At 40.1% G+C, this 14,652-nt stretch overlaps 1 protein-coding gene across 1 annotated transcript in view; it reads right to left on the bottom strand.

The window, feature by feature from the left end:
- Positions 1-420: 420 nt before the first annotated feature.
- The window catches only part of pals1a (protein associated with LIN7 1, MAGUK p55 family member a), a 30,969-nt gene continuing 16,737 nt past the window's right edge, over positions 421-14,652 (bottom strand). The window contains exons 3-15 of the mRNA XM_084097555.1: positions 12,510-12,999; positions 9,764-9,972; positions 6,107-6,184; positions 5,557-5,706; positions 5,300-5,461; positions 5,012-5,089; positions 4,733-4,916; positions 4,553-4,624; positions 4,406-4,477; positions 3,907-4,074; positions 3,608-3,810; positions 3,281-3,391; positions 421-2,672 (exon numbers count right to left, since the gene is read on the bottom strand). Of these exons, the coding sequence (XP_083953681.1) occupies positions 2,496-2,672; positions 3,281-3,391; positions 3,608-3,810; positions 3,907-4,074; positions 4,406-4,477; positions 4,553-4,624; positions 4,733-4,916; positions 5,012-5,089; positions 5,300-5,461; positions 5,557-5,706; positions 6,107-6,184; positions 9,764-9,972; positions 12,510-12,936 (2,091 nt within the window). The 5' untranslated portion in view covers positions 12,937-12,999 and the 3' untranslated portion in view covers positions 421-2,495. The remainder of the gene's footprint in view (positions 2,673-3,280; positions 3,392-3,607; positions 3,811-3,906; positions 4,075-4,405; positions 4,478-4,552; positions 4,625-4,732; positions 4,917-5,011; positions 5,090-5,299; positions 5,462-5,556; positions 5,707-6,106; positions 6,185-9,763; positions 9,973-12,509; positions 13,000-14,652) is intronic.

Genomic DNA, 14,652 nt, shown 5'->3' with positions numbered 1-14,652 from the left:
TATTAATAGTAAGTAAGGTAGTTGTCAAGTTTATATATTAGGGATGTAGAATATGGTCATGCAGAATAAGGCATTAATATGTGCTTTATAAGTACTAATAAACAGCCCAGATCCTTATAAAATGCATGCTAATAAGCAACTAGTTAATAGTGAGGATTGGACCATAAACTAAAGTGTTACTGTAAATTTATTTAACTCCAAATCAGGTCCTATATTTTAAGTGGTAATTTAATTCATAGTTTGTTTTCCAACACTGTTCTCCTCTAGGAATGAACAGGTTGAGGCATAACACCTTCGATTTTTTTATTTATTTTTTACTTAACTGGAAAGCTGATGTCTGAATTTAAATAAAATGTTTGCACTGAATCTTCATGCACTAATACAGCTACCATCACACATCCATAAACAACAAGAGACGAACACTATTAATCTGGGCTTTAATTCACTTGTATAATTCATACAAAAACAGTTGAGAAGGAAAGGTGATTCTTCTTTTACATTCATTAATTCTACTTCCAGTTGACTGGCATGTAACTAGATCACATGAGACACAGCGGGTTACCGGCTTCGTCCACACTCAGAACACAAACCAAACTGTAGTGCACAAGAGTAAAAACCTCAACGGTGTGTTTTCCTAGTGTCTGAGCTATTCTGTACATTAAAAAAATATTTAGGTTGTTTTCTAAATACACATTGATTATCTCAAGAAAAAAACAAACAAAAAAAAACAAACAGTAAAAACAGTTCTGCAGAACAAATCTCAGTAAAGCTGCTTCCAGTGTGTGCTTGAATCAGCTATGGAGATAATACTTGCCTGCAATAACTGACAGTCCTTCCTTTAAAATAGTTGTTACCAATCATACACACACACACACAGCTTTCTGTCCATCAAGATCAAGAGTTCTCTACTTCCAGCATTTGCACTTACACACCCCAAAATCATGCATTCACAAGCATTCCATCAACACACACACATCTCACCTCAACACAGAGCTGTTGTTTCATACTTTTGATCATCAAGTCTAATGGGAGAATTTTAATGAAACTCATCCAGGTGAGATTACACCCCAAAAAACAAAAACATTTTGCATTAAGAAAATGGAGCCTATTTTTGAATCATATTATTGTCACAAAAATTAAGCAATGTTTATTCCCATAAAAGAGTCGGATCATTTTATTCATTATTCTCAAAAGCGATTCAGAGATTGAACAGTATTTTGACCATTACAATACACACCATACGATTTTATAAGCGCAAATTAAGGGCAGTACAAGAAATATTTCATGAGAATTTGGAGGAAAATGCTTAATTGTTAATATCACAACCTAAAAATATTTTCTTTTCTTAAAAAGAATGAAGCCTGTTTTTCTTTATTTCTTTCTGATTTAGGGTGAAATATGACCAGGACATGTTCTTCACAAGTTTCATGAGACCCTAATAATGTAGAGCATCACCACAAGTTAAAACACAAGCTCATGTTGAAATGGGTAAAACGCAACACAGAACCTTCAAATCCAATCAAAAACAAAATCACAAAGGAAACATTTTAAATTGTGCAGAAGCATTGACTAAGACTAGGCCGTGCTGACGCTCAGATGGTGAACCTCATTGTATTGCTGTCAAATACTGTTTACAATACTGGTTACACTTCTGAGTGCTGGAAGTGCATGTGAATACTGAGACAGAGAGCATAGACTTAAATTTAGCCGCTTACATATTGCAGCTATGTTCAGATGTGGCCTGGCAAACTCTCAAAAAACCTGAAGTTTACTATTAAACTCTGTCATAATCACAGTGTTGCTTGCCATAGGAACACTGAGGCAGCGCCACAGGGATGGAAGGCATCAAGTCGCTTCAAGAGTTATCCCTTTTGGTGTCTTGTAAGCTTGAAAGAGTTGTTCAGACACAATGGGCACTGAACTCACTGCTGGAAGTTCTGGTCACATCGAACATCAAAGGTTAAAAGAGGAGAAAACAGAGTGCACAAATGTCATTGTCCACTAATAATGTCAGGGAGCCCAAAGTGTTCTGGAGTCTGAATATCTCACTGGACTTTTTAAAACGGTGACTTTTAGTACAGTTGCTTTCCCACAATGCAAACCCATCTCCACATTTGTCCAAAAACTTCTTTAAAAATACATATAGAATATTTACAATCATAAATAGTTATCAAAAGCAGTATAGAAGCCCTAATTCTACTGCTGCACCAAGTGCTGGTAACTCTCTCACTGGAATGTGGCTAAACGGACTCAAAAACACACCACGATCAAACAAATTATGACGTAAAAACTCATTCCCCCAGCCTGCCGACAGCGCAGTGCAGACAGACACTTCTGTCCAGGTCTTAGGGGGCGTGGTGTCCTTATCTAGTGTCCAATCCTGGGGTGTAAAAACAGCGGTATTCAGTCAACTCTATGAAACCCGAGAGTGTGTGATTCTATCTGCTCTTCATTTACATCCGTCGGTGGAGGGGTCGCTGTGAGTGGGGTTCATCTCAGCGCAGCCAGGATGAGGGGACCCACTGAGGTTCAGTGTCTAGTTTATTGATGAAACGCAGCAGCTCCTGGTAGGCCTTGTCCAGGTCAGTGTTAACAATGGCGGCGTCAAACAGGTGGCCGTAGTTCTGCTCCATCTCCCGGGCCTTCTCGATAATGTCTCTCAGCTCCTCAGGCTAAAACGAGAGAGAACAACAACAAAAGTGTGAAACCAAGAGTATGGGAGTGGATTTGTGGTCTAAAGGTGGGTTCACATAGAATACGTTTTTGTGTTTGAAAACGTGAGATAACGGGCAGGAGAATGGAAAAAAAGCACAAGAGCCGCATCCGAAAGCTTAGGCAGCTGACGTATTCCCTCACTGCCATATCAGGCAACGACTTTGAAGGCAGCGTTTGCACACAAAGGTACCACACGAGTATATCAGTTTAATTATGTACAACTAAATAGAGGGAGCTTTGGAGCAAATATTTAATCACTACAATACTCATTTCTTTATTTTTCAAGCTCAGCTGTCATCAAATGGATGAATCGGTCAGATGAAGGTATCTCAGTTGACAGAATGTGACGTGATCATTGGATTAAGACATGCCTTGTTGCCTTCCTACCTTTGTATGCAGCATTTCTCTCAGCCAAGGTCTCAAGATGACGTGAGCACAATGGTCAAAAGCATTTGACTAGCGCATGTTTACATAGAACAACAATAGAAATTCAGCACGGTGGAATGACATAACACATTCTGTGTGAATGGCCTCTAAGAGTTGATCCTTCTGTGTCGATGTTTACCTTTGGGTTTTTGTTGTCTTTAGCTAGGAGGGCTCTCAATCGCTCCTGGGATGGAGGAGCAATGAAGATGATGTAGGGCTTGAGGTCCGAGCTGCGCAACACTTTTAAAGACTAAAAAGAGAGAAGAAAATAGTGAGTAACAAGATTTCTAAAGGAAATTCATGTGGTACTTGCTTTGCAAAAATGGCTAAATACTAGGAAAGGGTGCTCCTGGAGGGCCATCTCCAAGCAGAGTTTAGCTTAATCTTAATTAAACACAATCTGGTTTTAGGAGATCACTAGGCATTGTTGCACTGTTTCTAAAGTGTTCTGAGTGGTCCATCTCACCTGAGTGTGTACACACAGTAGGCAGATTTTGCCCGTGTTGATGACTTGTCGGACCGAGTCTGTGCTGGTACCGTAGAGGTTCTTTTCAAACTCTCCAGACTCTATGAACTTCCCTGCTGCAGAGTCCATCTCAAAAACCTGACGGGACACAAAGTGGTAGTCGCGTCCATTCACCTCAATATCACGGCGGCTTCGTGTAGTGTCTGTGGCAAAGAGAGTTTGTTGTTCAGGACATTAAAATAAAATTCGCTGATAAACAACAATGAAGAAAAAACAATAAAATGTTTTCAGACACTTACGAGGAACAGCGCCAGCAAACCTGTCCGGCTCACTGGAGAGGAGTCTTTGTCTGAGCTCATTTTGCCCACAGTTCGGTGGGCCGATTAGAGCGATGGGCCGTTTGCGATTGGCTGGCTGGTGGTATAGTGCCATCTCTTCATATGTGAGAATCTCCTCATTATCAAAATCTGCAAAGCGAGAGGAAATACATTAAGCCCAATACTTCAGTTTTTATGCGTATGCTAGGGCACATCGCACTTCTGCAAACTCTGTACACTCAGCTCGCACATACACCTTGGTTTTTTGCACTAATTGCATATGTCAACACGGACAGTTGGTACACAGTCAAAAAAGAAAAGGATGCGACAGAACAGCAACAACAAACTACTGGAGAGGGTACCAACAACATACTGAATTATGTAGGAGCACCTGATAAAAAAATACCTTTTCATGCTTTTCATGTCTAGAGATCCCTCAGCATGTACACTTTCATTCCAATATTTGTCTGAAAAGACTCACCATCATTTTTGTTAGCATTGTATTGCATCTTCTTTCGCTTCTTCTTGTTCTTTTTAGCACACCAAAGTTTTCCTGACAACAGAAGATGAGTGTTAATGAGAATTAAGAGCTTTGCACATATGCATTTAGGAGTGTTACGACCCTAACCTGATTTCTCAGGCTCTTTATCCTCCTCTATGGTTTGCTTCATTGCCTCTCTCTGCTGCTGGAAACTTTTGCCTGGACGATCAAATGAGAAGACATGCAAGTATTAAAGTTAATGTAAAAAACTAGATCGAATTATTTAAACAGATCTGGATCCACAGAATAGTATGTGATATAGGGTACCAGGGACCAGGCCAGCAAGAGGCTGGTTGTCTTCGTCCCCGTCTCTGTAGGCCTGCCACCAGTTGGGGTCGTCTTGGCTGATTATGTGGAGGATGTCTCCCTTCTGAAAGCACAGGCCGAGCTCTCGGCACGGCACATAGGGGTCATCTGAGGGGTCGTAGTCAAAATGCGCCTTCACATGCGTCTGGGTGAATATGGAGATATGGGTTTAATCATTGATTAGTTTTTGCACTGCTTCATTTAAGCAGCAATTCATTTAGTTCTGACTGAAGGCCTCACCACAGTCTCTTTAATGGGAGGTGGTTTGATCTGCGCGCTGGGGATGAGAACGAAACTGAGAACGCCATGCATGTCTGCCTGTGAACACAGCAAAAACAACCAAAAACATTCAGAAAACCTTTATTTTGTAAGCAAGGGTATAACAAAAATGTTCCGTAGCCAAAAAAATGTATTTGGATACTAAAGTAATATTTAAAAAAATATTTTAGAACTTGTTTTATAATAAAAAACCTAACAGACTTTTATGTATATTTGTTCTTCCTGTCATCTTTCTTTAAAATTAATTACCAGGATATCGAAGACCTCGTTGACGTCTTTGCCACGGATTTCCACACCGTTGATCTCCAGGACCTCGTCTCCTTCGTGCAGGAGGCCACTGCGTTCTGCCGCCCCTCCTTTTACAATGCGGCTGATGACCACGCTGTCCATATCGTTTCTAACTGTCGCTCCCTGTATAAATACGCATGTGCACATTAAGTCAAAATGTGTCAAAAGTCAAGAAGTGCATAATATGGTGAGAAGAGGCAGTGAAAGAACGTCCTCACCAATGGGACGTCCTTAGCTTTCTCAATCCGCACGATTTTGACAGTCTCCCCGCCCCACTGGGTGAGAGTCTCACTTGCATTGACAGAAGGAACAAGAGGTTCCAGCTGCATCTCTTGTTCAGCCACACTGTCATGGGCTATCATAAGTGCCTGGAGGATATAGAGAGAGCCAGAGATGATGGGTTATATTCAGGATGAAAGCCACTGAGTTCTGCAGAGTAGACATGAGCTTGACCTTAATGTCATGTTATAGTTCAAAGAGCTCAGGCTCAGGGATTGTGATTACAGCTGTGAGCATCTGCACAGCAGCATAAAGCAGTGGTTCTCAAACCTGTCCTGGAGTACCACCAGCCCTGCACATTATGTATGTCTCCCTTATCTATCACACCCGATTCAACTCATGAGCACATTAGTAGAGACTGCACGACCTGAAATGGGTGTGTCAGATATAGGGAGACATACAAAATGTGCAGGGCTGGTTTGAGAACCACTGGCATAGAGGATGCATGGGGGAATGTGAGGGATGTGAGTACATGTGATGGTGACAGACCTGCATGTGAGGCGTCGTGAGCAGGGTGCTCAGCTCAAGTCCATCCTTCTGTGAGCTGTTGTGCATCATGACCTCGACCTGTGAGGACAGATTCATCAGATCATCAAATAAATATAACACAACTACTACATTAATCATGCTTTAAAGTACCTTTTACAGTGATGTTGTTAACAACATAGTACCAGAAATTAGGGCTCCTGATTTTAGCAGGTTTTCTTTAGGTTTTTGTAAACACAGTACAGCTTTGTATCATGGGTTCAGAGAAACCGGGGCCTCTGAGAGGTTTTTGAAATGATCCCACAGATACAAGTCATTGTAGCCTACCATGTTAAAATTTTCGGATGTAGAACGTACAAGTATTAAGGGATATTTTAAGAGAACTTCGAGAAACACAGTATTTATGAGAAGATGAGATGAAAATGAGCTCTGGATGAGATGTGCCCACATTTGAATAGACAGTCCACACTGCCTCTGTCCCATGAGAGAGAGTATTACTGTGAGAGAAGAGCACAGGTCAGTGGATCTGGGTCTTAATGACTATGAAGGACAGAGCAGCTCTCTGTCTGTTATTGTCCTGAGAGAACCAAAAACAACAACCATGAGTTTACCAGGGCCTCATTAGCACTTTCCACAACAGTGATTCCAACTAAAGAGCCTTTTTACCAAACATCAGCTTCATTTGTGCACATCCTCAATCATTTGGGTAACTATTAATGTCAGATCTTCTGAACAGTCCTTTAATCAGAGTTATGAATTATGCGTGGTGCCATCAGGCAATCACACTGTCATTACGTTATTTTCCTATGATTAATTAAATGCCATTGACACAACTTGATTATACCTTTATTATACCAATGAACAGACAAAACAATAGTGCATTGCCAATGTGCATGTTTAAATTTTTGTACACTGGTTACTAGGGTTGGGAATCGTAAGAAATTTTCCGGTTCCGGTTCCGCCAAACGATTCCGGTTCCGGTTCCGGTTCCCATTCAATAAAAAATATTAAAACAACTAATAAAAAAATAGTAGTAGCCTAAGGGAAAAATCCACAGTCCTTTTTGTGTTTATTTCTTATACTTGTCAAATGAGTTTAACAGACTGGTGATGTCAACAAATTCAACATATTTTTTAAGCAATTTTTGCAAAAAACATATTATTTTTTCTGAAGGAAAATAAAAATGTCTGCATTCTCTAGAATAATTTGGGACCTCTCCTAGCTTATTGTATCTCCAGCAGTGGAGAATACTCTCAGAAGGGGTAGAATATGCTTGAACATCCATGTAAGATGTGTGTACAAAAGATTATTTTTAAAATCGTTTTGAATGATTGATTCATAAAGACTTTACTTGTTTCATTAGTGGATAAATCAGCGCTCTAGCAGTTAATAAACAGAACTGCACGCGTCTTGCGGAAGAACATTGTAGCCGGAGCTACTTCTCTCTATTTATGTCTATGGCGAGTCACGCAGGTACTGGGCTACTCCGCAGCGGCTGCGATCCGCCAGTCTAAAGTATAGTCCGAGTATAAACGCTTATTGCAGGCTTAACGTAGTAATTCAGGATAAGACAAAAACACGGTTTGAAAAAAAAAGGCATTCATGATGCACTCGCTCATTGTATACATTTTGTAAATTCTGAACACAAAGAAGTTATACGGACTGCGTCTTTATGAATGTTTTGAAGCATCAGATGTAATCGATACACTCGTTATCTGAAGGCAGCGACTTTCAAAAGGTGATTTACAATATTTTGGTTGCTACCGTAGACATCAGTGTTTATACTCGAATTATAAACTTTTATCTCAGTACTTCTGTGATCATTTGAATATTTGTAACTTAGAAAGTTAAGAAATATCTGTGTGATTGTAAAGCTGTTTCATATTGACAACTGCTGTCTCTCGGTAAACGAAAGCGCAAACAGATTAGAATGTTCAGGGGTGAGATTTTTGTAATTTAGGAATAAGATCGCGTGGGTGTTTGAATCGAGATCTTTTAAAGATTAATCGTGCAGCTCTACTGTCTTTACTACTCTCTATCTCTCTCTCTGCGTTGATATCTGACGCAAAACGTATTTGAGTAGCGCGAGGGCTTTTCAGTGCATTCATTACTATTTTAATATGAGGTGAGACGTCGCTATTAAAGGATAAGCTTCCAGCACTTCGCCCAACAGAACCGTTTTCGGAACCGAAACTTAGGAATTTCACACGGTTCCGGTATTTTTTCAAAAACAGTACCGGTTCTGGATAAGAACCGGTTCTCGGTTCCCAACCCTACTGGTTACAGGTATTTTGGTAATATGGCACAGGGGCGGTTAACCAGGAGCCTGAGAATGGTGTAATCATTTTATTTTTTGGAGAAAAGAGCTGGGTGGGGTGTGTTAAGTAATCACTTTAGTGAAGTTCCATCCGCTTTACTAACCACTTGTTGACACCAACAACATACACGCATACAGAAATGCACTGATAGCTTGTGACTGTATGATTATAATACTGAGATGAATCTGACCATTTTGATGACTGTGATAATCCTTCAATACAACAGGAAACAAATAGTCCAAATTGTTCTTTGATGCAAATGATTTCCAGGCTGTGTTCACTCAATGTAATAGAAGCATCAACAAATGAATAGTTAACAATAGAACACACATTTTGCAATGTGTCATTTCACCTCTCTCTTTGTAAAAGTGCTTGTAAATAGGTCTGAAGCTGTTGTGCTTCACAGATACAGAGAGTTTCTGTGGGTCAAAATACACGATAGTTCAAAAGTTTGGGGTCGGTAAAAGTTTTGTGCAAAGTGGAATTATCAATTTAATGCATCCTTGCTGAATAAAAGTATTACTTTATGTATGTGAAATATTTGTCCAGTGAAAATATTCTGGATTTGTATGTTTATGATGGAAGCTTGAACCTTTTATGGACTTGAAAGGACCATTACAAATATTCTCCTGATCATTTTTTTCTTCTCTCTTCTCCTCTCTGTAACCCCTGATATGACGTTAACAGTATATGAATATAATTGTATCATGTGATACCCCTAGTGACCTGTTTGTTCTGTTCTTTTGAATGTGTTAAATTAAAAGCATATATAAAACAATAATAATAATAATAAAAAAAGTATTACTTTCTTAAAAAAAATCTTGCTGACCCCAAATTTTTTGAATGGTAATGTAATTCTCCATCTACATCCTGTTCATCTCAGTCAAAACACAAGACCTACATTCGAGTTATAGGCTTGGTTATTTTTCATGAGGTCCCTAATTGCGATAATGAATCAACTAATCCACAAGCACTTTTTCAAAAGCTCCTTCACCATGTGGAGGGTGGTCACAATCATGTGGCTCTCTGCACAAATTATGACATTATGTCCACAGACTGCAGGATTTAACCAAGAGTAATTTGACGAAGCAGATGCAGGCCTTGTCTTTGATGTTTTCAAGCATCTATCCTTCTTGGCCTTCAGAGAGGAAAAACCCTCAATTTTTTTGTTTGTCTGGGTGCTTTTTATAAGTAGTAGGCATATTCTTAAGCCATACGTGTCAGAGCACTTCTTATGATTGCAGCATCCGTATTTACAATTCATGCATGTTTCCTGCTCATCCTAACACTTTGACTTTGTAAGGCACTCCTCGATCCATGTATGTAACAAAGTGGCGCTCACCTCTTGCGCGAGGCTTTGTGCGTGATCCGTCAGGGGGTAGGGAGGGCTGGGCCGGTTCATATTGTGGGCCACGGCGTTGTGAATGTTGAAGGCTTTCTGGAAGTCAGGCTTCTGGACCAGCTGTAGAACCAGCTCCACGTCCTCTTGACTCTGAGAGTCATTTAAACTATGCTGCACCTGCTTGAGGGACATCAACAGGTCCTCCAGCTCTGAAAGTATAAAACCAACCATATATTCAGTCTCAGGTATGCTTACAGATCACTCATGTACTTGAAAACACCCTGCCATTAAAAACAGAAGAAACAGTGACTTGACCCAGGAACAACAATACATACCTCTGAATCATTCACCCGGAAAACTGGTGACATGGCCTCTCACAAAGACTCCCCCATTGAGCATTTTTACTGTTCGTCAACCACACTGCACAGCGTTTGAGTAAATCACAGACGTAATTCAGCTATTCTAGTGTTGTCCTTGACGAACCGAGTTGCAGCTATGCTGTAATTCTCCTTTATAGTGTCTAATGCCATAATGAGAGAATGGCAAGACACAATAGGAGTGAGAAGTGGGTGTGTTTTCTTTGTGTGGTGTGTAATGTCTGAGTGGGTGGCTAATAGAGGTATTAGTGGACAAATCAAATATTTTAAGTGATGCCTTTGCTTTGTCCTCGACGGAATGTATTTTACGGACAATTTAGTGCCACAAAGAGTTTTGGAAAGTCCCCAAAACGCATAGAGAGAGCGTGACAAACAATGCAGAGAGATGAACTGGAACACAAACAAAAAGGAAAACCGAAGAAAAGCAGTACAGCAAGAGCGGTCTGGGTCAGAATGTTTCATAAAAGGCTTTTTAATTAACCTCCCCCTCTGAGGGTCCTCTTCTCCCTCCCTGAGGAATTCCACTCACACACATCCCTCGGCCATGACTTTCAGCAGCAACTCCAAGTGCCCCTCTCATTTGCACAGTAACTCATTTCGTTCTTCCTTGCCATGCATGCTGGACTTCCCCTAATGGAGATCTATTCAAAACCAAGAATTCACTGGAGGAGCTGAACATGTGTGTCTGTCCAATCTAAAGAATGAAACTCCAGTGAGAGGCTTCATGCAGAGAGGAGCTAAAGAGAAGGAATTTGAGCTTGTCTTGTGAGGAAAGCAAAGAAAGGTGAAAAACAGATTTAGAAAAATCAGCTAAAAAGGATATTAAAATAATGGGGCATATAAATGGTCTTTTGTCTTCATTTAGTTTCAAGTCCAGTGGCTCTTTGGCTCTTGAACACTCTTAGTCATCAGAAACACGGCTCTTTGCCTCCTCTGAGAATGACTTCACTCATGCATGCTGATTTTAGCAGTCAAGGGCCCTTCAGTAACTCAGATTCAGATTCAACCTCACATTACCATAAATGTTACTTGCATTTTGTCACTTTTTTTGATGAGATTGTGGAGGGCAATGGATGATTGTTATCTTTCCTGGACACTGTTTGACTTTTATAAAAGTCTGAATGTCATGAGTTTTTTTTTGTATTATTTACAGACTATTATAGTATTTAATAATATTTTGAATGAACTTTTAATATTACACCTTCAATTTTGATTTTAGTTTAAATTTGAGCAATTTTATTTTTTTAGTAATTCATTTTTTTTAGCTTTGTTTTGGTTTTAGCATTTCTAATTTTCAATAAAGTTTTTCATCTAATATCGATATTTTATTTTATTTCATTTCAATTAATGAAAATGACTGATGATTTTTAATTGGTTTAGTTAACATTAACAACAATGATATTGCCTGATTTGTCAGTCTTATCACTAATGGACAGTAGGGATGTGATGGTGATAAAATTTTCCCACTGATTAATTGACGTGTGACAACACCGGTAATACCGGTCTCACCGGAGGGTGGGGGATGGGGCGGACATATAAGTTTTTCCCTCTTCCCTAGTTTGCTTTTAAAACACTTATGGTGCATGTCCACTGGCATGGAGCAGAGCGAGTGTTTTCAGTTAATTTCTATGGAAGCTGAGCTTCACACTCACACACGAGTGTGAACTTCAACTTCCATGTGAATGAACTGAAAACACTCGCTCTGCTCCATGCCAGAGGACATGCACCATTATGAATGGCGGCAATTATGAATTCGAATAAGCGGCAATTTGGGGGATGCAATTACTTGAATAATACTTCATAATAATGAAAAACACAACAACAAAACAGTACAATGACAAACTCGCTTATATTAAACTTAGAACGTTTATTAACAAAACGAATAAGCACGGCATACACCATGCTGATAATGAAATCCGACTCCTGCTGCTTATCTGTGCTGCGACTCTTGTTCGGGTCACGCTGCATTGAGCAGACGCGTTCAGTTTTTAATTGTAGTGTCCGTTCTCTAACTGAACTAACTGATTTTTATTACTATAAAAGAATCTAAACGACGGAAGGGCGGTGCCGCAGTGGACAAGTGATGTAACAGGCATTGCAGCTGAAAACCGGTAACACCAACTATCGCAGCAAGCCAAATGGACAGATGACAGAAACAATGAGGAGAACAAAGGGGATTGAAAACTGGAAATGTTGCAAGCCAGATTCGAACTTGTATCACCCACATAGGCACCATGACTCAGTATGTAGACTTAGTACACTAAACGCTAGGCCAGGGCTCAACCCACAAACATGCTCTGCATGTCATGAGTGGGTTTATAGTAGCAATCTTTGGAAACAAATGCTTATTAGCAGTTTATTACACCCACCTAGTAAAGCTGGTGGTGCGGTGAGGCTCTGCAGACCACCTATGGAGCCACCGGGACCTTCCATTTGCTCAAAGGTGGGGTTATCGATGCCCACCTTGGGATTCTGGGAAAGTTTCTTGAGGCGCATGGATGAGTTAAGGTCGAGTTCCTGCCGGTTGCGGCCCTCTTCCTCTCGTCTCCTGCGGTCCTCCTGCTGCTGGCGAATCCTTTCCAGCTGGGCGCTGCGTCTGACGGGCAGTGTGCGAGCACCCAGCTCACTGGGACAGTCCACCGCCATCTCCCTGTGCATGTCAGTGCCTCCCCCGCCGTCTGACTCGGTCACATATCCGTTCATGTGGGAGGTGGTCATCATGGCTGTGCGTGTGTGTGGTGAAGTGTGGAGTGAGTGTGTTTGAGGAATGAGGGTTAGGAGGGGTGCTTTCTGCATGGTGTGAGGGCTGATGCCATGACAGCAGGGCTGAGGTCAGTAGCTCCAGACAGAGAGCCACACCTGGAAGAAAGGGAACTGCGGTTAGAGGAGTCTTCCACAACCAAGGATATTTTATGTATATTTAAAAATATTTGTATTCACAACATGCATTTATATGCATTATCTATTCATTTAAAATACCAGCCAACATTTTTATGGACAAACTAAGTATTAAACCTAATTCATAATTTCTTTCAGAACCGTTTGTGCTACAGACATGAATGATTCATCAAATCATGTGGCTTGAGGAGAGAGCTTCAATTACTAAGGGATCAGAATTATGATTTTCTTTTGGCATACAATGAAACAAAACAAAACAAAACAAAAATCCCACACACTTGCATAGAAGTAGGGACTGATGTAATATCTAGAGACTAGACACATATGGCTGAATGATTAATTGAAATAAAATCAAAATGGCAATATGGATTAGTGCAATTATCAAATGACAAAGTCTGTAATTTAATTAAGTAAATATATGTGCAGTGCATTTTAAAGTGAAGCACGGCACTGCTCATTTACTCGCGAACAGATCGTAATACAGTGTTTTTAGTATCTTAGAGCAGGTTGCAGTTAATGTGGCTTCACACAAACTCCATCTCTATATCTGCTCTTAGTTTGGGTCACTTACAGCATGAATTTTGGAATGTAATATGCACCACCCATTTCTCTAGATTTGTAATGAGAAGCATTTAAACCTGTGTGACAGAAGTGGGAGAAGCTTTAAGGGCTCCCAACAGTTTTATGCCAAAAAGCTCAATGGACCAACGTCATGAAATTAAGAAAATAATATTGATATGCAATCTTTTTTTTTTGTTGCCAAATTGTGCAGTCCTACAAAAATGCACAACAAAATAGGAGCTCTTAAAAAAATTGCAAACACAACTTTTTGTGCAGTTAGATTCTTTCCCGCAAATCATGCAGCCATAGTTGCACTCTTTACACCAGTGACCACCCAAAAAAGCACTTAAAAAACATAATAACATCATGCTATAGAACACCTTAGCAACAGCGTAACAATGCTCTGCTAAATACCCATAATGTATTAGCAATTGACAAGTTTAGCCCAGGCACCACTAATTTGTTTTTCAGAAATTGTAAAAATCAATCAATGAATCTATCAATGACTATCAATCTATCTATCTTGTCATTTAATTTAGTCATTTAATTTTTTAATTTTTCTGGACAGTGGAGATTTGACAGGAAGTGGAGGAAGAGAAAGGGGGAATGGGTTTGGGAGAAAACTCAAACACGGGTCCCATGAGCAAAACAGCCATGATGAGCAAAACGATGATTAGGAGAACTTGATTATTGACTAAAACACAATGCATTTACAAAACACAAAAATGCAGTCACAACAGAAAGTTGTCTTATTACTGTACCCTCATTCAACACAGCTGATTAATTACAGTGCTATTTATGGCATTCAGTCCAGAATGAGTGTACAGTTATTTAAAGAGCTGTGTCAAAAACTGCACAATACGATGACGAAACAAACAAGCTGTCCTCACGTTAAAGGCTCAGAGCGATAAACAAACCGCCACACGGTCCTCTTCTCCACAGTGGTGGCCTTGTGGTTGTGAGTGCTGTGTCAGCTGTCTGAGACAGGCCAGATCACTGTGTTATCTGCCCCTTTATCATCCCCATTTCTGACAGCTGACACTTTTCAGAAAA

The sequence above is a fragment of the Abramis brama genome (assembly GCF_963993115.1).
Source record: "Abramis brama genome assembly, chromosome: 21".
NCBI lineage: Eukaryota > Metazoa > Chordata > Actinopteri > Cypriniformes > Leuciscidae > Abramis > Abramis brama.
The sequence above is the reverse complement of the archived record's forward strand: the minus strand, read 5'-3'. Positions and strand labels throughout refer to the sequence as shown.